Genomic DNA, 24,458 nt, shown 5'->3' with positions numbered 1-24,458 from the left:
GGAAGGGGCATTTTGGCGGTGAGGCTATATGCAGGTAAGGCCCTTATCTTCTCTGGATTTTTTTCTTCTTCTTCTGTTTTGGCTGCACCATATAGCATGCAGGATCTTAGTTCCCTGACCAGGGGATCGAATGTGTGCCCCCTGTAATGGAAGCGTGGAGTCCAAACCACTGGATGGCCAGGGAAGTCCCTTCTCTGGATTCTGAAACAGCTGAAGTGGAGATTCATGCATTTATTGAGCACCATCTGTCAGCTTCACAGGGTTCTCTGAACCACCCTGAGTAGCAGAGATCAAGGTCCCCATCGTTTGAGAAGGAAGCTGATGCCGGGAGATACCAAGTGGCTTGCCCAAGACCACATGGCCAAATCATGATTCTAGGCCCACTTATCGAGGGCTGTCGACCTGCTTATAGCTCCAGTGCCCCCATCCCATTCAGGATTCCCAAAAGGGCAGGCTGAAGCTGCCACTTCCAGCTCAGTTTCTCTTGACCAAGCCTGGGCTGGCCCTGTGCCTACCGCTCTCAGAATAACCCTGGTGGTTCTGGGCACGGATTGCTGGCCTTCACCTGGAATCTATTTTTGTCCTTCGGGTAACAAGGAAGTCTCACCTTGTGCAGTAACCACTTGGGGTGAGGGGAAAACATATGACCCCCAACCCCAGCTGACCTTGCTGCCCTGCTAGGAAATGACCCCAGTGGGGAAGGAGGAAGCCTGGCTCATCCACACTCCCTTTCTCACCCTACTTAGACATGTCCAAGAATCTAGCTTCTTCCTACCTCATCCTTTCTTGACAGCCCACACCCTCCCCCCATCCAACACACACAAAGACCAGGAAGCTGACAAATGGATCATTTGTCCTCATGATCCATTGCCTAATCTTAGGTACCCGAACAGCCAGAAAATTCTTTCTCACATCTAATCTGTCAAAACAAGCCCATTTCCTTAGGTGCGAGCCAGAGAGTCTTAGAGTCCAGGTGCAAGGGCTATGTGAGGACCCAGCACCTAATTTGACTTTCCAGTTCTAGGACCCTGGAATCCTGTGGGGGCAGTGGTTGATGACATTTGAGGAGATGACAGAAGCTGTAGGTATACCACAGACACTCTGGAAGGTCAAGTAAAACTTCAGAGGTCATGGACCCCAAAGGACATGTATAGAGGGGTGACCCCTGGGAGTGGGGGCCAGAGATGTGGAGAGAGGTACCCAAGAAGACCTAGGGGCTCTTTTCTGCTGGAACCAAGTGTGGAGGAGGGAAGAGTTTTACAACCCGAACTTGGCAACATAAGATAAATGCACAGAAAAAAGACTGGAAAGAAACTAGATAAAAATGTTACCATAACAACAAAGCCAAGAATGACAACAGCTGTGATGACAATAATAATAGTAGCTATTCCCATTTTTGAGGGCCAGTTTTGTGCCAGTGCCTGTGCTAAGTAAGGGCTTTGCTTGTGTTATCTCAGTTAATCCCCACAACATGCTCTTCCGTCGATGGCCAAGGCCAGTGGCCTGTGGGGTAAGCATCATAAACAAGAATGGCTTTTGCCAGGTCCGCAGCTTCCCTGGAGGTGAACAACTAAGCTCTCAGGCCCATACACAGGAGATGCTGTGCTCTCCTTGCCAGCAGAGCTGGGCCAGAGAGGGCATGGCGGGCCCCCTTGGGGATGCCTTCCGGGAGCCAGCCAGGCCCCCTGAGCTGACCCCAGCCCCCACTTGGCCCTCCTCCTTCAGGCGTTGGGGCTTAAAATAGCGGCCGCTCGAGAGCTGACAATCAAAGGGCAGCTAAAAAAAGTCCCCTCAGTCTGGGCTCTGTCGCGCACGGCTCGTAGGGCCTATTTTGGGGGAGAGGGTGCGGACGTGCCAGTGGAAAATCCACGGGGCGGGAGTCTCCAGGATGGGGAACCCACGTGCCTCCCTCTCCCCCCTCCCCACCCCCACCAAGCACACTCGCTCACGTGCACAGACACACCCGTATTTGCAGCCCTCAGACCACCTTCCTGACTGTGGGACTTCATCATCCCCACAACAGCCCTGGAGAGGGTGAGGAAACCGCAGCTCAGAGGAAGGGAAAGGACTTACCCAAGGTCACACAGCTGGGAAGTGGGCAGAACAGTGGTCAACCTGGACCCCTGTGGCTCAGAGTACAGTGCTCTCCCCATAGAGGTGGACCTTGCCTATGGCCTCACTGGGGAAACCAACACCTCTTCTGGGGCATTTAAAGCTCTGAGGTGGTACCCTCTGGGGTGGACTGGCTAGGACGATGACTTGAAGGTCTTAATGACCACACAGGAAGAAATTGCACTGGAAACCCCAGGCTGGTTCTCATGGAACCTTGCCCACCTGTAGGAGAGGTAGGTGAGCTGGCATAAGGCCTTGTCCGAGTGAACCCACCCCACTCCCCGTCCCTGTGACCACCTCGCCTGCCCTGCCTAGGCCCCTGGAGCCTGGTAGCCCCTGCCAAGTTTCCAGGGAACGTGTTCGATAAGGGACTGGTGCTCATGACTCGCTCCCACCTAGCCACTATCTCTGACCCCGCTGCCACCAGCAAGTGGATAAGAATAGTAACAGCCCTGCTGAGTGGGCAAGCACACAGGGACAGCACAGCAACGGCTGCAGGAGGGTAGCGCTGGCCCTCCTGTTGAGGACAAGTCTCCAGCTGTCTCTTCCCATCAGGCTTCGCCACCCCCCACCCATTGTCCTGACATCCAGCCACACCTTCTGATACAGTGCCAAGCCTCGTCCTCTTCCCCTGCTGCCTCAGTGGTGGGGACCTGCAGGGGAGCACACTGCCTTGTGCAGATCCTGGCCTGGGGCCGGAGCCCCGCCCTCCTCTGGCAAGCTGTATGGCCTGGAGCCAGACACTGTCCCTCTCTGGGCCCATAAGCAGAGTAAGGTGGCCCAGCAGCCTCCCGAGGAAGGGAAAATGGCCAGCAAGGCCTCTCCTCTTGCTAGGGCCCTTCATTGTCCTGTGCCTGCTGCGGGCCTGTCTCCTGAACGCCCCTGGGAACTCTGACCCTTGGACATCTTGGTCAGAGGGGATATGGATGGGGGTACTGGAGTCCCTGGGATAAGGCATATGCTGTGGCTGCGTTCCCTCTATGAGTCTGCCTGTAACACGCCTGTTGTGTTCTCTACAGCCACAAGAGTGGCTGCATCACTCTGAGAGAAGAGGCTGTTGTCATGGAATCTGGGGTGAGCATCACCATGACATTTGAGGCAGGGAGATTTAGGGAGGCTTGCGTCCAAATCCTGAGTCACTGTGGCACCTGGGGGTAATTAAAGGAAATGAGGCTGAGTCCCCCATTCCCCTGGACCGTGGCCCCTGAATCTCTCATAGCCTGACTCATTGCATGGCTCAAACCTGGACCCAGCGCCACCCCCCCAGCCTTCTCACCCCTCCCAGCCCTCTTGCTCTCCTCACCTTCCCTGTTCTCTTGACCCTCAAGCCTACCTCCTGCCCCCCTCCAGGTCCCCCATAGATCCAAGGAGCCCCGGGCGAAGGGGCCCAGGGATGCTAGGGAAGGGAAAGAAGAGAAGGGCTGGGTGGGTTCCTGGCACACTTTTACCACGGAAACTAGTGTTTAACACACACACAGACACACTCACGTGCACACAGGCACACATGGACTCCTAACTGGGCTGCCATGGGGTCTCCAAGCACAGTCTCCAGGAACTAGCTCGCAGGTAGGCCTCCCCACCCCTCAGTCCTCTGGGTCCTCACACGTTCCTGAGACCCTCTCATCAGAAACACGTTATCCCACAGCAGCAGGACATTCGGAGGTGAGATCAGAAAAAGAACTTCTGCCCTGAGGCCTAAGCTAGTCTTGAGATGAGTCTTGGTGGGTGTGCGTGGGGTTGGAGGAGGGGTTGTCTCTGAGGTCCCAAGACCGTTTTTTTCTTTGCGAGCAAAGGGCCAGACTGACCTCTGGGTCTCTTGCTTCAAGAGCCCTAATCTCTGGGTCTGGAAAAAGTTTAAAAATATCCTCATGTTTACATTCTTTCCAAGCCCGCCTCCCAATCCTCAGTGCTGGGTCCCTTTGATCTGGCCCTGTGCCTCTGGCAGGGGCCTGGGAGAGGGAGACCATGAGCTCCCCACCAGGGTGGACCCCAAAACTCTCTCCAGACTAGTCTGAACCCCGTGAGAACCCTCAGCGGCACCCAGAGAGAGCCTTAGAGCTGGCGAGGAGCCAAGGCTGGAAGGGATGTCTCACCCAGGGTCACCGAGCAGGGCCACGTGGGAGCAGGAGTTGGGGTCCTTCTCCACACTCCCTCCCAAAAGCCTGGGCCTCACACGGCCTCTGGGGAGGGTGTCAGAATCTGTGACTGTAGGTGTCTGAGGTGAGCCCCACCCCAACCCACAGTCCACAGGCCAGGGAAAACCATGTTGATAGAGTTCCTGCTATGTGCCTGCCATTATTCTACACACAGTTTTTTTCAGGGATTACCTTTTGTAGTCCTCTCAACAACTCTATCTGTGTGAGACCCCTTTATTGAGGCTCAGAGAAGTAAAGAGACTCCCCTGGGAACACACAGCAGGGAGGAGGCAGAGCACGAATCACGTGTCCTTCTGCCCACACTGAGCCACCAGTTACTCCCCACCCCCCCAACCTTGCCCTTTCAGGGTCCAAGACCCGCCTGCAGAGTGAGCTCACTGACCTAGCACCAAGCCCACAAAAGAGCGCCAGTTTCTCGTTTCTCTCCCTCAGAGAACCAGGGGAAGCCACGCCCCTCCACGTCCCTCACTTTTCCTCTGTAGAAGGAGCTGCGAATGGCAGGAGAGGCTTATGTCTACAGATGCTCAGGAAAATGGAGCCCGTGTCGTTGGGGGTTGTGGACCCTGTTGTCAGCCGCACAATCAGAAAGTGCTCTGAGGTCTGGAGGCTTGAGACCTCGTATTGAGGCAGATGCCCTCATGAGCCCTGGTGTCCTGTCATCCACCCTTTCCTCCACCTACCTGCTTACCAACCCATATATCCCTCCACTTATCCATACACCCATCCATCTATCTGCCTGTCTACCCATTCATCTTCGCCACCCCCCCGCAACCCATCCATTCATCCACAAACCCGCCTATCAACCTATCTACCTATCCAGAATAAGGACCCAGAAAGCAGCTAATTCCCGGGGCCCAGATCAGCTGCTGTGTCCCCTTGAATGAATGAACTTGGGAAGGCTTCTCCACCTCTTTGGGATTTACTTTTCCAACCTGATAAGAACTTGCTAGCCTGGCTGATCCCTAAAGCCCTTCTGGGGGAATCTCATGGGTGCAGAGACCTGCTGAGGGCTGTGGACACTGATGGAGAGGTAACACAAATCTTGACCGCTCTGCTTCTAAGACTCCCAGTTGCAGCCCTTAATTTCCTCACCTTCAAATTCCTTCACTGGAAAAATGGGGCGGATAAACCCGCCCTCGCACCTTGAGGGAAAGATTCAATGAGATCTGCTTTCGATGAGCTTTGTACCTTGAAGGCTTCTGAGTAGGTGCAGGCCAAGCAGAGGCTCCTAGGAGATGGGCAGGAAGCTCTGCTTGGACCGTATTAGTCAGCAGAGCCTCCTGTGGGGTGGGGGAGAGAGAGATGACGTGGGCCCAGAGTGGCTAGGATCAGCTTCAGAGTCCATCCTTGGGCTGGGGATCCTGGCTGAGTTTCCCAGGCTCCCCCAGGCCCTCCAGGATGCCTGCCCCATATCTCTTGGCTGTGCTTGGCCTCCATCCCACAGAATCTGCCAGGAGTAAGGAGATTATCTCCTAAAAATAGGGCCTGGGCCCCACTGAGATTGTTTTTCTCCTTTGCCCGTGATTTACCATCATCAGCTCAGGGTGCCTGGGACAACAAGTCCCATCCCAGAGACCACTGGGATGAAGGCATGGGGGATCAATATGTATCTGGGGTCAGTCAAAGGGTCAGGGACGAGAGGTCAGTCTAGAGATGGGGTCAGGGCTAGCACCGGGCCGTGGCTTAATTTCAGGCCAGGGGAAAGGGGCAAGGGGCAAGGTGAGCCACGAGGGTTCCTATTCCACCCCAGTGGTGTCCATCTGAGTAATTCTCTGATTTTTTGCAGACTCCTCATCAGCCTTTGTGTAAAACTCAAAGGTGCCTTGGGGCTAGCCAGGGGCAGTGAGACCCATCCCCAGCCTCACCTCTCCTTTCCAGCACTATGGGGCCCTCACCATTCCTACCCAGACCCCTCCTGAGACTTAGGGACCACTGCCCACCCCTGCATGCTGGTGATTCACATATAGGGACACGAGTGTACTCACACATGAGTATAGGACATGGACTCACATGCTTCAAGAAGAGCACCTGTGAGTCCATGTCACTCTCAAGGACACACTCCCCAACCATTGCCTAGACAGTTAACCCATCCAGAGTCTGCAGCCAGTGGTCTCCGAATGCGCAGAGAAATGACCCGTTTGTCTCCAGCCTCAACATCTCATGTCTTTCCCCACAGGGGACCCCAGGCTCACTCCTCAAGCCCTGAGACCCTTTCTGTGCAGCAGGAGATGGGGAAGGGGTGAAGGGGCAGGTGGACTGGGATGATGCACATGCAAATGGACACTTGGACATGGGCGCATGGTCCTTGAGGGCCCATGGCCGGTTCTCTGTGGCTTTATTATTGGACAGACATGAGCCGTCTGAAGTAGTTCCACGGGCACTTAAGTCAGTGTGCAGGCTCCACAGACATGTCTGGTCATATTGCCTCCCTCCTCGGGCAAGTGAAGGGGCTTCTTGCCTTGTCTCGGCCTCGTGGATCTGGAGTGCTGGGCCATCTCCCAGTGGATTCAGATGCAGCCAGTTGCCAAGTTCCCAGCAGGGGCTGCCTGGACCATTTAAACTGCCGCCTTCAGGGGCACACTGTCTACTGGCTGATCCAGGTCCTTCTTCCTTGCCAGGGTCAAGTGGGTAAAGATGAGGATGAGGAAGATGCCTGAGGAGCCAGAGAGGGATAGATTAGCCTCAGAAAGGGCAATAGGACTTGTCTATCCCTGGGGACTCCTTGCTATTGGAATGGATTTAATGAGGAAGCAGTTTCCTAGATAGCATCTCTGAGGCTGAACTGGATATGACTCTGTGGTTCTGGTGCCTGAAGGAGCATGACTGGCTCATCCAGCCCTCACCAGGCACCCATCCCCTTGAGGGTGCCCCAGAATGCCCCAGCCTCCAAGGTCCCCTACTCTGGGGAACAGAGAGGGGGCCCTCTGGGGGCCAGTGAGTTGTCCCCATGGACCTCTGAGAGGAAGGCACATTGTAGCAATGTCCTAGCACCAGAAAAGAAAACCAGCCAGGAAAAAAAATAAATTTAGGGGGCTAAAGAAACAAAGGGGATGGAAAGGGAGGCTTGAACTGAAGGAATTAGGCTGGAAAGAGTGAGCTCTGGCACATGCTGGCTGTGTAAACGCCGACAAGTTACTTAACCTCTCTGAACATCAGTGACCTCACCTGGAAAAGTGGGGAAACGCCAGCATCACAAGGTTGTGGGAGGATGCAACTCAATAAACCTGTGCTGGGCTGATAAACAGTTAAGGTGTAACAATGTAACAGTAAATGCTGTTATCAGTGAGAATGACCTGGATTACGCTAAGAGGAGGCAAGAGCATAATGATTCCGAGAGTTGGGGGTTTCTTCTCAGCCCTGGGGGGCACCATGGGAACAGGGGCACTATTTATCTGGAGGCTGTGGTTCTGACCACCATTGCCCTCCCCCACGCAGGAGCCCAGCCTCCGTTACCTATTGCTATCAGGGTGCCCACGAGAATGCCCACCGCCGACAGCTTCGTGGGCATGCCCTTCATGCGGCCCACCTTGCGCATGCACTGCCCCTCCACATTGCAGCGACACACGATCACTGAGGACAGGCAGGGGAGGAAGGTCAGGGCAGCGGGGGAGGGCGCCCCAGCTTCTCAGCGCTTTTAGCCCAGCCCAAGGCTGTGTGTGCTTCCGTGCCTATGTATGTGTTCATGGGTGTGCGGGTGGGATGCCATCTCCTTTGTGCATGTGCCTGTGTGCACTGGGCTCTGCGTGCCCGGCCACACATGTGCAGGTATGCACAGGTATATGCTGTCCACCTAAGCCTGAAGACATGTTGCCCAGTCCCTACCCCGACGTCCCAGTGGCTCCCTCAGAAACTGCATGCCCCTGACCTTCGCCGCACCCCAGCCCGGCCTCACCTCGGACCTGGATCTGCCATATCTGGTCACTGTGGCTGACAACTACGGGGACTACATGTTCCCGAGGCTCCACCCAATGCAGGCCCAAGGTGAGGTAGGCATGGGACCCTGTTGGGACCATAAGCAGCGATCAGAGTCACCAGCCTGCTCCCCCCAGGCCCAGCCCCACCCTCATAGTGAGAGGCCCCTGCCTTGGCCACAGCCTCCCCACCCTCTGCCTTGGCCACAGCCTCCCCGCTTTCCGCAGCACACACCATTGAGAGCCTGGAGACGCCAATCCCGCTGCACAGTGGGGTTGGGACCAAGGGCAAAGCTGTAGGGACCATGTCCACCAGCTGGGTCAGGGTCCTCCCTGGGTCCACTGACAACCACCCCATGGTCCTGGCGGGGTGTGCATAGGTGTCGGGAGGGCACAGGAGCCAGCGTCGGGGTTGGGGCAGAAAGGGCCTTCAGGAAGTGGATCACAAGGGTCACAGAGGTGCTCAGCGTTGGTTCATCTGCAGAGGAGACAGTACTGAGGCGGCTCGGCCCCTTGTGGGGGAGTGGGGTGAATTCAAGGTCCTGGGCTGGTCCCCTTCCCCACAGTCCATCTTCTCACCCCGCTGAGCCCCTTTCTTGCCCCTCCTTCCCCTCCACCTCCGCCTCTCCATCCCCAGCATCTCCACGCTAGTCTCTTCCTCACAATGCCCTTCACCCCCTTCACCATCCAAACACCTGCCAGGCCTTTCTGTGCCTTTTTGGATGGAAAGCTTGCCTCACCCCCCACCCCCAGCCCCTGGAGCCAGGGCGCAACAATGCAGAAATGCCCTGACTGTACATGAGCTCACCCCTGCTGGTCTGTCTTATATCACAGATCAGCCCAACTCAGAGCTGAAACCTAACATCCCACCCCTGGGCCAGCTCTTCATCCCGTCAACGTGGTGTTTGGAGTCCTCCCCACCTGACCTCATCCAAGCTCACCTCCTGGCATGCCTCCCGGGAGAGCTCCTGGCCCTTATCTGCCTCCTCACCTCCCACCCAGCCTCAAACCCTCTGCTCCCAGTTTGTGTCTAAAGCTGACACCCTAAGAGGCCCCCTGCCAACCGCCCCAGGGCTGAGGTTGGGGGATTACAAATGTCTGGTGAGGAGGATAGTGGCGGGGCAGAGGTCAGGCATTCTCAGAGAAGGACACTGTACCCAGCCCCTTGTCCCTCCCTCCTGCCTAGGGCAGAGTGGATGCCAGTAAGGGTCCTGGAGAGGAGGCTTGGTCCTGCCCATCTGTCTGTCTAAGGCTCTCTCACCCTCCCAGGGGTCCCCACCATAGCTGGCCATACCTGCATGCTGGGCCTCTATGAGCACTGTGTACATGTCCCCAGGCTGGGCGCCTTGCAGCGACCGGGCTGTGAGCACCTCCCCAGAGATCTCCTTGATGCAGAGCCAGCCCTCGGAGTCATTGACCAGGGAGAACCTGAGGCCCAAAGAAAATGGACAGGGAGGCAGTGACCGCATGCGGGGTCTTGCCCAGAGACCTCCAGGGCCATGTGACCTGCCCAAGTCCCACATTCCCTCTGTGACTTGAAGGCAGCAGCAGCATCCATGATCTATCTGTCTCCAGATTAAGGGACTTGTTGGGGCACGGCAGGGCTTAAACCACAGACACTGAGGCTGAGAGAGGGGCCACACTAGAGCCTGTGGGGCCCTAGACTTAATTCCACTATTCCCAGGTCAGCCCACAAAGGGCTAAGATGGAGCCAGAGGCCTGGGGACAGCACCCAGTGCTGCAGTCTGGGTGGGCAGCAGGAAGAGGGCCGGGCATGCAGGATGGGATGAGGAGGCATCACCTGAACTCTCAAGGGGTCCCAGCACCCCTGCTTCCTGCTACCCTGGTGCCCCCAAGAGTCACAACCTGCACATTAGCCAATGGTTTGAGGAACTTCCCAGGTCGTAAGTAATGTGAGTTCCCACTGAGGTCCGGGGGTCATCCCCAAGGAACAGAGGAGGTCCAGTCCCGATAACGGGCTGGGCTCCTGGCCTACCTGAGGGGACTGCTCATGGGGTCTGAAGGCTGGACGGTCAGCAGGAGGGAGCCGGCAGGGGTGCTGATGGGGACGCTGGCCTCATAGCTCTCCTGGTCTAGCTGAGGAGGCGGCACCACCCTTTCCACCCGCACAGTCACAGTGGCTGTGGCTCCTGGGCCTGGGCCTGGCCCCACCAGCTCTTCCACGTTCCGCACCACCACCACCAACTTGTGGCTCGGAGCTGCCTCATAGCTGAGGTTCTGGAGCCAGAGGGACCCGGGTCACTATATGGGCCAAGGCACGGCGCCCTCATGCATGAATGCGTGCGTGTGCAACCCTTCTCCACTCCTAGCCCCTTACCTTGAGGAGTCGAAGCTGGACATGACCAGAGTCTGGCTCCCAGTCCAGGCTGAAGGTCCCCTCTTCATCCCCTGCCTCGATGGCAAAGTCCATGAGGCGGAAGGCAGGCTCGAGGTCAGCATCAGTGGCCGTGAGTGTGGTCACCAGAGTTCCAGGCTCTGCATCCTCAGGGAGACTGATGGGCTCAATCTGGAGAGATGGCAAGGGGCTGTGAGCCCACCATTAGTGCCTTCTGAAGGGGTCCTTCCCTGTGCCCGCTTACCTGGGAAGTGGTGAACTCAGGGGCGTGGTCATTGATGTCCGTGATGGTGACTGGTATTTCACAGGTGCTGCTGAGGCCTGAGACAGAGGAGGGCATGCTGGGGAGGCCAGGGTGGGAGCCGAGGGGTCAGGGAACCCCGGTCACCACTGGGGCACTTACCACCATCTGTTCCTCCTAGATCCATGGCCAGCACCTGAAGCAGGATGTTCTGGCCAGCTTGGAGCTGGGCAGCCCCCAGGGTCACGCTACCCGAGGTGGAGTCCAGCTCGAAGGCTTTCAGTTCTGCTGGCTCCTCAGGCTCAGGGCTCAGTAGCTGATACACAACATGGGAATTGGGGGAACTGGGGGCATCTGCGTCCTCTGCTGAAATCTTAGCCACCTTGGTGCCTGCAAAGATGACACCCACCTGGGTGGGACCACGCCAAGCCTGGAGGCCTTACCCGCCCCTACTCTTCTTTGTGTATATGTGTGGGCTGGGTTGGACGTTGATATAGGGTCCTGGGGCTGGCTGGCCCCAGAGAACAGCAGAGTCACGTGGCATAGTTCACAGGGACTTTACCACTACCCCACCCCCTAACAGGGCCCATAGCCCACCTGGGGGGCTGAGCTCTGGGATGCTGGCTGAGGGGCCTCGTGGGGGGCAGACGGGTGCATTGTCATTCTCATCCGTCACCACCACCTGCAGCTCCAGTGGTTCTGCATAGTCCTCGCTGTGGGTGTTCTGAGCCCGCACCTGGAGCAGGTACTGTAGTGGGCAGTGGGAGGGCTTCAGGTGAAGGCCAGGGTCTTCTCTTCTGGTGGGCCGCTCCAGTTCTTCTGCCTCAGTGCCTGTGGAGGATGTGACACCCCCGAAGCCCCCTGACCAGGGACCAAACACCCCTCGGCCTGTCCTGGCTCCCCCTCCATCTCACCTCAGCCTGGGCTTCTCGGTCCAGCTCCCCGGTCACATAGAGTTTCCCCTCTGTGTCCACCTCAAAGGGTCCCTGGGGCTGGCTCTCCAGGTGATAATGTACATCCCCCCCATTCCAGAGGACCTGGCAGGGGGACACAGAATGAGGATCCTCAGGATGAGGGACAGGAATAGCCCATGTTATCCCTTATGTTCCAACTGTTCATGGTTTAGGGAGCCTGCGCCCCAACTGCCATGTGACTCCAGGCAAGCGACTGTCCTCTCGGGAGTCCAGGTAGCGTCCTTTTGTTCAGGGCGGTTGTTGTGGCAACTCTGTGGTGGCCTTGCCCCAGTTCAAGCCTGGATCCTGCCCAAAGTGTCTAAATGACCAGATTGTTTTATTCTCTGCCCTCTGGGACTGAGCCTGACCCCAGGGCATTCCTCGAGGAGGCCTGAGACATTCCTGGCCTAGGTGACAATCCCCATGGCAGCAAAGAGGTAGCAGCTGTTCTATGAGGAAGCCTGGGGCGAGGTCAGAGCACAGAGCCACGCTGGCCAGAAGATGGCCAAGTGAGGAGCTCAGGGCCTGGCCCTTTAAACACTCAGTGCATCATGGGAGCTGATGGGGACAGAGGAGGGGGGAACATAGTTAGGGAAGGAGCAGGAGTCAAGGTCAAGTTGGGCCCCAGATCCAAACCCCAAGTCTCCACAAGACTCAGGCCCAGCTGCACCATCCACAGGGTTATTTCATCTGTAACTGCTATTTACTCACCTGCGCAATGTGGTGTGGGTATGGGACTTGGAGATTCTCTGCCAGGTGGACAGGATCTAGGGGCACCCAGGTGTTTTCCACTATAGAGACATCTATGGTGGCTGTGGCCTGGTGGCCCGAGGCCTGGTCACCCATGTCCTTGACCTGTACCAACAGCCGGTAGTGCCCCTCCAGAGCCTTGTCTAGGCCGGTGCTCCCTAGAAGGGGAAGGCAGTCATCTGGTCAGGGGTCCAGGGCATCCTTCTCAGCAAGGAACCAAACACAAAGCCAAGTACATGGCAGGTGTTCAGGATACTCTCTTGGCCAAGGGATGAGAGGGACCTGTAGTGCCATTGTGAGCACCCAGCCCGGACTTGACAGTTTGCAGAATCACTTGCACATCTGTCTGCACAATGAAAGGCTGAAGTGCTGGATTTGTGGATGGCCAGGATGAGGGGGTACATGGGTGGATATGGAGATGAGTGAATGACTAGATAAATGGACACTTGACTAGATGGATGGATGGAGGCCTGGGAGGGTAGATAGAAGGGGATTTGGACCTGTGGATGAATGGTTGGGTAGATGGACTATATATCTGGTTGGGTGGTAGATGGGTGAATAAGAGAGTTGTATGATTGACTTCTTTTTCTTTTCCCAATTTGTTTCTTTGGTCTGAACTCCCAGGTCCGGGTCTCTCTTGCCATCCATCCCAAGGTCTCTCAGCAGTGTTCTGGGCCACAACTCCTCAGGTCTCTCCTACCCTTGCCTCTTAGGCCCAGGTTTGTAGAATGTAGGGTTGAGGCACTTCCAGTCACGTGCATGCTTAGTTGCTCAGTTGTGTCCAACTCCTTGTGACCCCATGGACTGTAGCCCACCAGACTCCTCTGTCTGTGGGATTCTCCAGGCAAGAATATCGAGTGGGTTGCAATTCCCTTCTCCAGGGGATCTTCCCAACCCAGGGATCAAACCTGGTCCTCCTGCATTGCAGGTGGACTGTTTACCACTGAACCACCAGGGAAACCCTACTTCCAGGCACACCATTTCTTAACTCTCCGTGCATGGTCCTGGCTCCACACATGATTTTGCCTTGCTACCCTCTCCAGCTGCAATACTCTTTCCTCCTCTTTTATCTCTTGAGCTGCAAACCCGTCCTACAGCTCAGATGAAACCCAGCTCTCCCCATCCCTCCCTTTTCACACTGAGCTCAGGCTCACCCTCAGGGCTCAGAGCCAAAGCACCCAGCCGAGGCTCCAGCTGGAACATATCCGAAGCAGGCTGGGCTGGGGCCTGGTTCAGGATGTGGAACCGAAGATCCGAGTTGGCTGTGCCTGGCTCATCCCCATCAGAAGCCTCCAGGAAGAAGAAGGGGACACCTGAGAGTATGGAGAGAGTTTACCATTAGGGGCGAAGGGGTGGGGTGCGCCATGACTCTTCACCCCACTTCACAGATGAGTAAACTGAGGTCTAGAGTAGATGGAACTCACCTGTGGACCCTCAGTTGGGTGGGGGGTGCAGATGGGGCAGAAACGGGAGGGGGGCGGTTTGGACCCTGTTGCCCTGTCCCTGTGCCATCTCTCTGGCCATCTGTTTCCTCTCTGTTCCCCCATCGGTGCCCAACTGACCTTGCTGTGAGCTCACTGCTTTGGGCACTCACCCGGCCTAGTACCCCGGCTCAGCCGAACTTTGTAGGTGGCCTGGGAGAAGTGGGGCACCTGGTCGTTCTCATCCTTCACGTGCACATGCACAGGCTGTGGGCCCCAAAGGACACGTCTGTCCTCGGTCTCCAGGGTGACCTGACGAGAAGGAGTGGTCAGAGCCCCGCCCTCCCCCGGCGGCTTCCCCCTACCCTTGGCCCAGCCGTACCTGTAGCTGGTACTCTGCCTGTTCCTCCCGGTCCAGGGCCCTGGTCACCAGCAGGAAGCCAGATTCTGGGTCCACAGCAAAGGGGCCCTCCCCTGCCACTCCTGCATCTCCTGACAGCACAATCTGGGCCTCAGTCTCCTCGCGGGGCAACGACAGCTGGTGGGGGAAGAACAGAGGTGAAGGGAGCCGGGGGTGAGTCTGGGGGATTCCCCTTCCACCCAATAGCCCCGTTTTTTAATGTGGGGAAACTGAGGCTCAGAGAGGGCTTGTGCTTGCCCGAGGTCACAAAGCCAGTAAGGAACAGGATGGACATTCAAAGCCAAAGCTCTTCCCCCTGTGTTGGGTGCTCCCTTACACTCTCTGCCTTACTTCCTGAAGCTTGAAACCCCTCCTCCATCACTTCATCCTTTAATTAATTAACTTTTGTGTCTTAAAATTTTTTGGCCATGCTGTGCAGTCTCTGGGATTTTTATCTCCTTGATCAGGGATTGAACCTGGGGCCCCTGCAGTGAGAGCACAGAGTTCTAACTACTGGACCACCAGAGAAGTCCCCCTCCTTCCATTTAAAGCTCTACTTTCTTCTGAGATGAAAATCTTACTAGCCATTCACACTATACCACATACTCTCTAGAAAGCCAGAGCAATGAAGAGAAAGGGAGGCTGGAGGTAGGGGAAGCAGGACCTGCGGGGAGGGCAGCCCACCCAGTCAGCTCTCAGACTCACCTTCGTCAAGTACAAAGGGAAATTTCCACCATAGTTTTCCGGAACTTCGACATACAGCTCTGCAGGCTGGGCTCTAGGGAGAGCCTGTGGAGGGATTCTCAACACGTCACCAAGCTGTACCTTCCTCCCATGGGTGCTACGACCCAACAGAGAAGGGGAATTTCTACCCCTTCCCTGGGCCTGGTCATACTTTATCCCTCTGCCCCCTGGCATTTGACCTCCTAACCCCATGACAGGCCTAGAGCCACACCCCCCAGATACTACCATCCACAGCCAGTGCAACTGGTCCAGATGGAGTAGGGGGTGAAGGTGCAACCCCCAAGGCCAGGATCTGAGGGCGAGGAGAAGGCCCGACTCACCTGGGGAACTAAGAAGCACAGTAGCCAGAGCCAGGCAGGGACCATGGTCAGGATGGGCCTGTAAGGATCCAGCCCAGGTTGGTGGGCAGAGGGTCCCTCCCATAACCTCTGGAAAATGTTCCTCACCCATTCCCACTGAGTCCCGGGCCACAGCTTCCCCAGGCCCTGTGGGGCACAGTGGCCCCTCCTCCTCCAGCTGGACTAGGGGGCAGGCAGTCAGGCCTCCTCCTGTGCCCCGACTTGTGCTGCCCCAGCAGTTCTCAGAGCTGCCCCACCCCCACCACTTGGACACTGCCCCGAGGCCTCCCACCCTTGTCCCCAGCCTGAGCCTACTGCATACACACAGCTGGGCTTCACAACAGACTGGCCTCCTCTTCCTCTGCTTTGAGGGGCCTGTGACTCCCCATCACCTGCAGCGCAGGGTCTGGCTCCTTGGCTGGGCCCACCAAGACCCCAGGCCCAGCTGCCCTGCATCGCTTGGTTCTTGTACCCACAAGGATCTCCACAGGGAGCTTCACCTCCAGACTTCTATCTCCTTCCCACCGTAGCCTCCCCAGCTCGTGGACCCCAAAGTACTCATTTCCCAGCAGTCTCCCTGACTCACCAAAATTTGGAGCTAGAAAGACCCTGACAACACTGAGGGCCACCTCCTATGGTGGCCTCACATTGTAGGCAAGGCCTGAAGGGCAAGAGCTGACCAAGGTCACAGAGCATTTGACCACGGGAGAATTCTTCCTGAAACAGCGGACTCGGGGTTCAGGGTCTCCAAGACTGTTCTAGCTCCCACTGTTATCCTTCAGACACGGAGCCCTCACAGGACAGGACCCCTGCCCTCACCTCAGTGTTTTCCAGCACTCGGCATGGTGCTGGGCACACAGAGCGCGGACAACCACACCAATCACTCCCAGGAAGTCTTCCTTGGATGACAGGGCAGTGTTTCTCCCTCCCCTGCCACCAACCTCTGCCTCAGCCCTGACACCAACCCAGGTCCCAGGTCCCAGGCCCTCACCCGCCGATGCCTGAGGCCAGCTTCCCTTGGTCCAGCTGCCAGGTAAGAGGAGTCTTTCTACAGGAGTGCTGGCCAGGCCGAACTGGGTGGAACAGGGCAGGGCGGACACTTGAGCAGGTAGGCGGGCCAACCACGCTTGCTCAGGAGTGGAAAACACCCCTGGACCCACAGCAGCAGGCCTGACCCTGCCCAGTCCCTCAAGTTACTCATTGACTTTGAAAAGTTGGAGGCTGCTCGGCATCCATGACTGCCAACCCCAGGAGGTGGGGAGATCTTCGACCTGGCGCTTGTCCCACCCCTACACAGCTCGGTGGGTACTTTTCAGCTCCCTGGATTTGGACATGACCCTTTTTCCCGTGGCTCCAGACTTGCTCCCACTTCTCCCCCTTATGCACCAGTGTCTGCAGCTCCACCTTGGCCCACACTGCCCCTTTTTCCTGGAATGTCCTGCTCACTCCTTCATCTGTCTGCTGATCACCTGTTTAGGCTTCATCGCTCAGCTCAAATAGTCCCTGCTCCCAGGAAGGCTTCCCTGGACTCCCAGGTTTGTTCGGGGCTCTCCCATGGGGATACTTCACCCCTACCAATGCCCCTATGCCATAGAGATAGCATTATCTCTATCAGCACGAGGAGGGCACCAGCTTGTTATTAGCTATCTCTTCCATCATACTCGGAGGCCCTCTGGGGCAAGACTCAGGGACCCAGTAATTAATGACCTGGTCCTTGCCTGGCCCTGGCAGCTCCCAACTGACTTGTGGAACTAAGATGGAGGTGCCATGTGCAGGATAGGGGAGTGGTACATGACCTGAACCAGATAATCGCAGCTCCAGACCACCCACCAGTGTGACCAGTGTGCAGGGGTAGGAGGACAGCAGCCCATGAGAACCTCTGAGGCTCCCTAGGAGCTCACACTTGCCCTTGGACACAGACAGGTCTGGGACAATGGACCAGCTCGTACCTTTGAGAGGAGAGAGGAGTTTGAGCCAGTTCAGGTGACCTTGAGGGAGTTGCAGGGCTGACGGGAGGCCCTTCCCCCACTGGTGTAGCCTAGAAGAGTCGGGAGAATCTCCTGCGGCCTGAGTGTGTGGAGTGGTGGGAAGAGGGTAGGAAAGGTCAGGGATCTTGGTCTCCAATCTCTCCTGTGGTTTCCCTGGAGTCCTTCCCATTGTATATCTGGTTAATTTCTCTCAGGCTGGAAGGCTGGATCAGGACCCCTCAGTTGACCCCAACTTTGTCCATCACAAGCTGAGTTCCTGCCTCCAGGTCACTTGGGCACCCCAGCCCGGAGCAGTGCAGCGTGGGAATGTTGAAAGGGTCTCACGTGTAATAAGACCACATGAGAGGGGTCTCTAGCTATGTGCCTGGCACTACTCTAAGCAGATACCGTCATTATTCTACCCATTCCATTCTGAAAAGGGCATCGTGCCCATGTCACACACTGGAGCACAGAGAAGTTGAATGACTGGCCCAGGGTCACACAGCCAATAAGTGACAGAGCTTGGAAGGTCTGGAATCTTCTTCAGGCCTCGGGACCTTCACCTACTCTGAGGAAACCATGCCCACCTTTGCCTTGGTGAAGTAACTGGGACTGGGAGTGGGAGTGCAGCTTTGAGCTGCCCTGGGGGGCATGCGGGTTAGTCACGGGGATCGCACACCTGAGGAACGGCTTTCAAACCTCCACCTGCTATTGAACAACCACAGTGAGAGTTTTAACCAAGTTCTGAGAGCTCCCAGGAGCCCTGAAAAAATTGACTAGTATAGAAATATCTGGATCCCGGCCTGGAACCTTCTCAGAAACTGTCCCCAGCCTTGCCCCGGCTGCCTCTGGGCTCCCAGTCCCCACTCAGCCACTTCTGCCCGTGGGGCCCCAGGTAAGCGCTTCATCCCACATCTGCCATTGTTGAATGGGAATGCTCACTCCTGAAACCATGATGGTAAATCCAAGCATACACCTGTGCCCAGAAGGCTCCCCTTCCCAGGTGCGGGTGGTGGGGAGATACACACTTCCAGTTATCAGCAAAGATGCACACATTTACACGAGAATGCAAGGCCTCTCATTCCAGGCAAGGAGAGCCCCAGTGACCTGCTCCTACATTAGGCAATGCTGAGCATGGAACCCGCTAGCGTGGCCACTCAGTGGGGAGGAGAATGGCCCTCCCTGTCCCCCCACCACTTCCTGCTTAGCAACCCAGCCTCCTCCAGGAAGTGGGGAGCCACACGGAGTCAAGTCCACTTGAGTGTGCCTTCCTTGTGCATGTGTGTGTGCTAAGTCACTTCAGTCGTGTTCGACTTTTGTGACCCTATAAACTGTAACCTGCCAGGCTCCTCTGTTCATGGGATTCTCCAGGCAAGAATACTGGAGTGGGTTGCCATGCTCTCCTCCAGGGGATCTTCCCCACCCAGGGATCGAACTGGCATCTCCTGTAGCTCCTGCATTGCAGGTAGATTCTTTACCACTGAGCCACTGGGAAGGCCCTGTGCCTTCCTCACCCCAGTTTTAACAAACCAGGTGCCTCCTTCTCCAGCCAGGGAGTCTCGAAGTCTTCCACAGTCACACCACCTTAGCAGCTTTCCAGCCTCTCAGGAGGGACCAGGGCAGAGACAACCACCCAGGAGCCAGACCCAGGAATCTTGTTTGGCCATGACACCTGGGGGCAGAACGTGGACTCTCGGGCAGCCTCAATTTCCTTTGCATACAGTATGTGTTAGTCGCTCAGTAATGTCCGACTCTTTGCAACCCCATGGACTGTAGCCCGCCAGGCTCTTCTGTCCATGGGATTCTCCAGGCAAGGATACTGGTGTGGATTTGCAATGATTGAACCCTTGATCAGCTGGGCAATGCCAGGCCTCAGTACAGAAGAATCTGAATAACAGGTTGGGTGAGATTCATGTCTCTTCCTGCTGCTTGGACCCCCACCGCCCACCCTGTTACCCCTGCAACCAGACCACAACCCACACCTGCCCCTTGGATGCAGCTGGGCACAAACATTAGAATAGTTAAGGCCACAGACTAGGGTGGGGCAGTGAGCCCCCTTCCTCATCTTAAGGAAACTTTCCTGTTCCTACAGCCTCCCAGAATCAAAGGAAACACAGAGTCGCCAGCCCTGGCCTATCAGGAAATACTCTTTATTACAAAAATCTGCATGTAAACAAATAGCCACTGCACTGAACAGCCTCCCTCCAGGGCATGCACACGAGGGTGTAGAGAGAGGCAGAGTCCTCTCCCCACTCACAGGCCTGTCCCCAAGAGCTGGCTGGGGTCAGCCTGCTGCTTGGGAAGCACACGGGCCGGCACAGGCATCTCGGTGGGCCCAGCCCTTGAAGGCAACTGGGAGCCGCTTCCCTGGGCAGCACTGTCTGTCTGTCCATGACCATGAGGTGGGGGACGCCCAGAGTCTGAGCCAGCTCTGAGGCACCTTGGGCGGTTGGCTGGGCCAGCCCACCAATCTGCCCATCTGTCTTCACGATACAGCGAGTGCCCCAGGGTCTAGAGCACCGACAGGTCGTGGCAGGACTTGGACTTGGCACGCATGGCCATCTTGCGGCTGTTTCGAGCAACGATGCGGCCCAGGAAGCGCTTCGCCTTCTTGCCCAGGCTCTCTCGCCGCCGGGTACCCGCTTGCCGACGTGCGTTGGCCTCTTTGCTGTCCCTGCGCAGGCGTATCTGACGCACGACACCCTCGAACAGCGCCTGGACGTTGTGGTGCAGCGCGGCGGACGTCTCGATGAACTTGCAGTCAAAGACAACGGCACAGGCCCGGCCCTCTGGTGTGTGTGGTGGGGGTGGGGAGCGGGGGACAGGCACACATCAGTAAGCAAAAGGTGGGTGGGTGAGAAGCCCACTCCAACCCTGGCCACATGCTGGCAGCTATCCGTGGGGAAGGGGAGGGGAGTCCTGGGTCCTCCCCAGGAACACAATGAACCCCAGCTCCTGTATGGAAGGGCCCAGGCATCACTGGGTCACCCAGTTGCAAAGCTTGCCCATGTTTAAGGAGCTCACAGAGGCCCACAAAAGGAGACTCATTTATTGAAATAATTCGAAGTTTGATATTTAAACGGTAGTGCTATAGTAGTCAACGCAGGAAAATGACAACTTTGTTGGACAGCATGGTCATTTACGGCTTGCTGTTATATCATGATGAACGATGGGTGGAATGGGGGGAGGACATCACCAAGTCATTGCTGGTTCTTCTGTGGGGTTCAGTTCTAGGGGTCACAGAGGATGCTGAGCCCAGTGTTGTGGGAGGGATCCTCCCCAGGGGCAAGACTATGTGGAGACTGGACTGGGCCTGGAGTCCAGGCTCTGGCCTCCTGGCCTGAGTCCCTGAACTCTCCTCACCCCTCATCAGCCAGGCCAGGGACAAAGAGGACAGAAAAAGAGGGCTCTGAGATGGTCTAGCAGCTTTGACCTCCTCTAGTGCATCTGGTCCCTTCCCCAGCACTCAGGACTTGGGAGTCCTGTGGGAGGGCAGAAGCTCTCCCCCTGTCTCCCTGAGTTTTCCTCCTGGACATTTTTAGCCACTGATGATCCCCAGGGACTCGAGCTGAGTCAAGACTGAGTGGACCACAACGTAGCCAGGATCTCCCTCCCTTTCCGACCCAGCTCCCTGCTCACCATCCAAGGAGACCTCGCGGGAGCGCACCAGGTCGCTCTTGTTGCCCACTAGAATGATGGGCACGTCGTCTGTCTGCCGCGCCCGCCGCAGCTGGACCCGCAGCTCTGAGGCCTTCTCGAAGCTGCCCTTGTCGGTCACTGAGTACACAATGACATATGCATCTCCCATGGCCAGGCAGTGGCCGGGTAGCCAGCGACCCCCATCCTAGGGGACACAGACACATATTTACCCAATAGTCCTCACGCCCCAGCTACAACGCTGTCATTCCCAGCAGGTCCCTACCCCCAGCTCATCCCTCCCACCCTGCCCTGGGTCTCAGCCTGCATCCTACCTGATCCCAAATGTCATAGACCATGAGTGATGCCTCTTCTCCGTCCACCATGATGGAGCGGTCATATGTGTGCCCTGGGCAGGAGACCAGTAGTCAGGTTACTTTGCTGCCTGCCACAAGCACCCCTGCCCTGGGAATGCATCAGGTGTCTTATTCTGGCCACACCCTTCAACTCCTCCCCAAAGCCCCCCCAACCTTCTCCTCCACTGATGGCTGCTATATAGTAACAGAAATGACAGGACTGAGAAATAGGGAGGGCGTGTGAAGGGCATGGTGTGCCAAGCCCCCCCCAGCTACCCCTTCCCCAAGCTAGCAATGTCCTGGGTGGCCATTCCTGGGCTCCCTGCCCTCCTGTTGCCTGAGACCCAGGATAGTTTCGATCACAATGGCTTGAGTTAGAACAGATATCTCCTGGGGACCTTGGTTACCTAGGACTCCTCTCCTAGACTCACCCTCTGGCTGTGTTCTCCCCGGTCCTGGCATGGAGGGCTATCCTGTCCTTACACTACAGAACAATTAAACATATGCCCTGGGTCTTCTACTCCAAGCATTTCTTTCCCTACTAAAGGCTTGGGTACCTTCCCCCTTAGTTTCCCCATCTGTGAAAGGGGAAAGTAGACGCGATACTCAAAGCGCCTTCAGAATTCCGTTGGTATTTGCTGCTTTTAACCCTGATCCCCAGTCCTGCAGCCCCCAGTCCTAACCCTGTGTTCGCCCCTCCCTTGAGCAGTCCCTCCCAGTCCCTCACCTGCGGCTTCCGCTTCAGGCCCGTCCTCTACACCTCCGAAGATGCGCGCCAGAGCGCTCTTGCCCACGCCAGGCGCCCCCAGCAGCAGCACCTTGTAAACGCTCTCGTCTGAATCGCTTCCTCCAGAGCTGAGCGAGTCGGAGGAGCCCTCGGGCCAGTCCAGCCTCGGACCCTGGGCCCCTGTCCCGGCTTCGCCCGTTGTCAGAGCGCCCGGAGACAGCGCCGCCTGCAGGTCGCGCTCGTCCACCGGCATGCTCCGGCGGTGCAGCGGGGGCGCGGGGCCCCACGGTGTGCTGCCCCGACGGCGATCGCGTTCCCGGCCCCCGCCGCGGTTCCCGCCGGCTCCGCCGCCGCCGCCGTTCAGAGTCATCGCGTCGGACGTCGTCTGGGGAACGGGAATCCGGATGGCCGCGTAAGCCGCGGTGGGCATGGAGTAGGAGGCTGGACCCGGGACACGCCTGCCTGACCACGGGTCAGGAAAGATGCTCGCGGTATAGGACCTGCCGCGGAAGGTCTTTGCGCCCTGACAAGTGACCCACCCTCCTGGCGCGTCCATCCCAGACGGTGAGACCACCCCCACCCCCTCGGCCAGGACACTCACCCACTCAGACACGGTGAGGACTAGGTAGGTACCAGGCTCGGATACAGTCCACCCGTAGACCCAGGCGCGAACACTCGACCAGTCGCAGCCGCCGCCTTCTCAGTCCGTACTGGGCTCAGGCTCCAGAGTCGCCTATTTAAGCCTCTGCCCGCCCCCGCCCCCACCCCCGCGCTCGCCCCCGTCTCCGCGGTGCGGGGGCTGACGTGTCTGTCTCCCTCCCCCGAGGGGAATCCCCACCCTCCTCCTAGGACCTCACACCCACCCAGCCCTCGCTTCCCTCTCTAGGGCGGGGCAGGGGCAGACCCCGCAGACAGAAGCCCGGTCTGAGTGTGAGTGTGAGTGTGTGTGTGTGTGTGTGTGAGAGAGAGAGAGTATTGGGGGTGGGTGGAGGGCAGGTAAGGAAGAAGGAGAGGGCGTATGTGAATGGTACAAGGGGGAGGGGGACAGACGTGGAGAGTGCCATCACGGGTGGGCGTAAGGCGGGAAGAAGCCCCATCAGCCCAGTGGGCCAAGTCCCCACTAGGGAAGACTTAGGTCTGGCCCTTTAAAAGTGATTTTTCCCTTCCCTCTCTCGAAGTCCTGGCCTGTTGCCCAAGCAAGCAGACCAGTTACAGGTCCCAGACTTCACCCTTCACTGCCCACAACACTCATTTATTTTGGGGCCCTAAATCCAAGCTTCAAACCTCAACGCCAGGTCCTTCCCACTCTCATCCCTGCCCTTGGGAGTTGACGAATCTACCTGATGAGCCTTCCCTTGTGATACCTGAGCCCCCAAGGGGGCCCTTAGAGGCCTGTGGGGAAGGGGTGGGGAAGCAAGGCCCTCTGGCAGTGTGGTGCAGGTAGAGGTGCAAGCTTGAATCCTGAGGAGGGAATGTGGGCCCAGAGAAGGAAAAGGATGGACTCAGCACCACCTCCCCCTCAGCACCCTCCAGGCAGCTGCCAGCAACTCTGCTAAAAATACCTGGTCATTCCGCTTCTGGCCTGGAGGTTGCCCAAAGTTAGGGAAATCCTGGCAGGCAGGTGTCAGAGACCAGCAGGAGCGGATAGGGGTGGGACTAGACCGGATCAGGTCTGGTTCCAGTCACTCTGAGTCTCCAGTGTCTCCTTCCCTCCCTTTAGTCTCAGACTGGGCCTATAATTCAAGGCACACTTGGGGTCCGGAGGTTCATAGTCATAGAGCATGGATGGGATTGGGCTTCCCAGGAGGCTCAGTGGTAAAGAATCCAACTACAATTCAGGAGACCAGGTTCAATCCCTAGGTTGGGAAGAACCCTAGGGATTGTGAAGAAGGAAATGGCAACCTGCTCCAGTATTCTTTCCTGGGAAATCTCATGGACAGAGGAGCTGCAGTCCATGAGGTCGCAAAGAGTCAGACATGACTTAGCAACTGAGCATGCATGCACACGTGGATGGGGTCAGGCGGTTGGGAATGGGATAGCCACCATTTGGTGCCACCACTGCCCAGAGATCAGCCCCGTCCTCAGACCCAGGGAGGATGCTGGGGCACAGAGGGGAGGAGATGTAATGGAGAGACTTGGTTTCTAGTCCTAAATCTGTCCCCAGGTTCCTAGGTCTTGCTTCTCTCCCAGCTTCTATTATTCTATCCCAGCCCTTCTATTATTGCCTTGCTCATGTTTGGGGTGTGTGAGGACTGGGGGCAGGCAAGCTGTGAGGTACTTTGTGACAGGGACCTGCTATTAGACTGACGTTTGATTACGAGAGGCGTGATGGGGGTGGGGGTCACCCATTCAGGGCTCAAGTGACATCACGAATGGATAGATCCTAGTGG

The 24,458-nt window shown here is 57.1% G+C and overlaps 2 protein-coding genes across 5 annotated transcripts; both read right to left on the bottom strand.

The window, feature by feature from the left end:
* Window positions 1–6,559: 6,559 nt before the first annotated feature.
* CDH16 (cadherin 16) lies at window positions 6,560–16,444 on the bottom strand. Of its 4 annotated transcripts, XM_055411109.2 has the most exons (19): window positions 16,374–16,444; window positions 15,365–15,422; window positions 15,006–15,089; window positions 14,283–14,438; window positions 14,074–14,212; window positions 13,634–13,792; window positions 12,441–12,637; window positions 11,691–11,813; window positions 11,374–11,524; window positions 10,939–11,166; window positions 10,780–10,856; window positions 10,518–10,706; window positions 10,176–10,417; window positions 9,474–9,607; window positions 8,415–8,657; window positions 8,161–8,268; window positions 7,722–7,838; window positions 7,434–7,502; window positions 6,792–6,921 (listed from the first exon to the last, which is right to left on the bottom strand). In XM_055411109.2, the coding sequence occupies exons 2-18, from the start codon at window positions 15,407–15,409 to the stop codon at window positions 7,459–7,461; spliced, it is 2,436 nt and encodes an 811-aa protein (XP_055267084.2). In that variant the 5' UTR covers window positions 15,410–15,422; window positions 16,374–16,444; the 3' UTR covers window positions 6,792–6,921; window positions 7,434–7,458. The 4 variants fall into 4 exon arrangements, with proteins under 4 accessions (XP_055267083.2, XP_055267086.2, XP_055267085.2 ...); XM_055411108.2 differs by lacking the exon at window positions 7,434–7,502 and having other exon boundaries at window positions 6,560–6,921; XM_055411111.2 differs by lacking the exons at window positions 7,434–7,502; window positions 7,722–7,838 and having other exon boundaries at window positions 6,560–6,921.
* A 3,031-nt stretch (window positions 16,445–19,475) lies between these two features.
* Window positions 19,476–22,822, bottom strand: RRAD (RRAD, Ras related glycolysis inhibitor and calcium channel regulator). Its single transcript, XM_055412609.2, has 5 exons — window positions 22,670–22,822; window positions 22,069–22,453; window positions 21,321–21,394; window positions 20,989–21,193; window positions 19,476–20,138 (listed from the first exon to the last, which is right to left on the bottom strand). The coding sequence occupies exons 2-5, from the start codon at window positions 22,436–22,438 to the stop codon at window positions 19,861–19,863; spliced, it is 927 nt and encodes a 308-aa protein (XP_055268584.1). The 5' UTR covers window positions 22,439–22,453; window positions 22,670–22,822; the 3' UTR covers window positions 19,476–19,860.
* Between the last annotated feature and the right edge of the window lie 1,636 nt (window positions 22,823–24,458).

This window comes from Moschus berezovskii, chromosome 22, assembly GCF_049115385.1.
Source record: "Moschus berezovskii isolate FMDL1 chromosome 22, NW_MosBer_1.0, whole genome shotgun sequence".
Classification (NCBI taxonomy): Eukaryota; Metazoa; Chordata; class Mammalia; order Artiodactyla; family Moschidae; genus Moschus; species Moschus berezovskii.
This window is presented reverse-complemented; position numbering and strand designations above follow the sequence as displayed.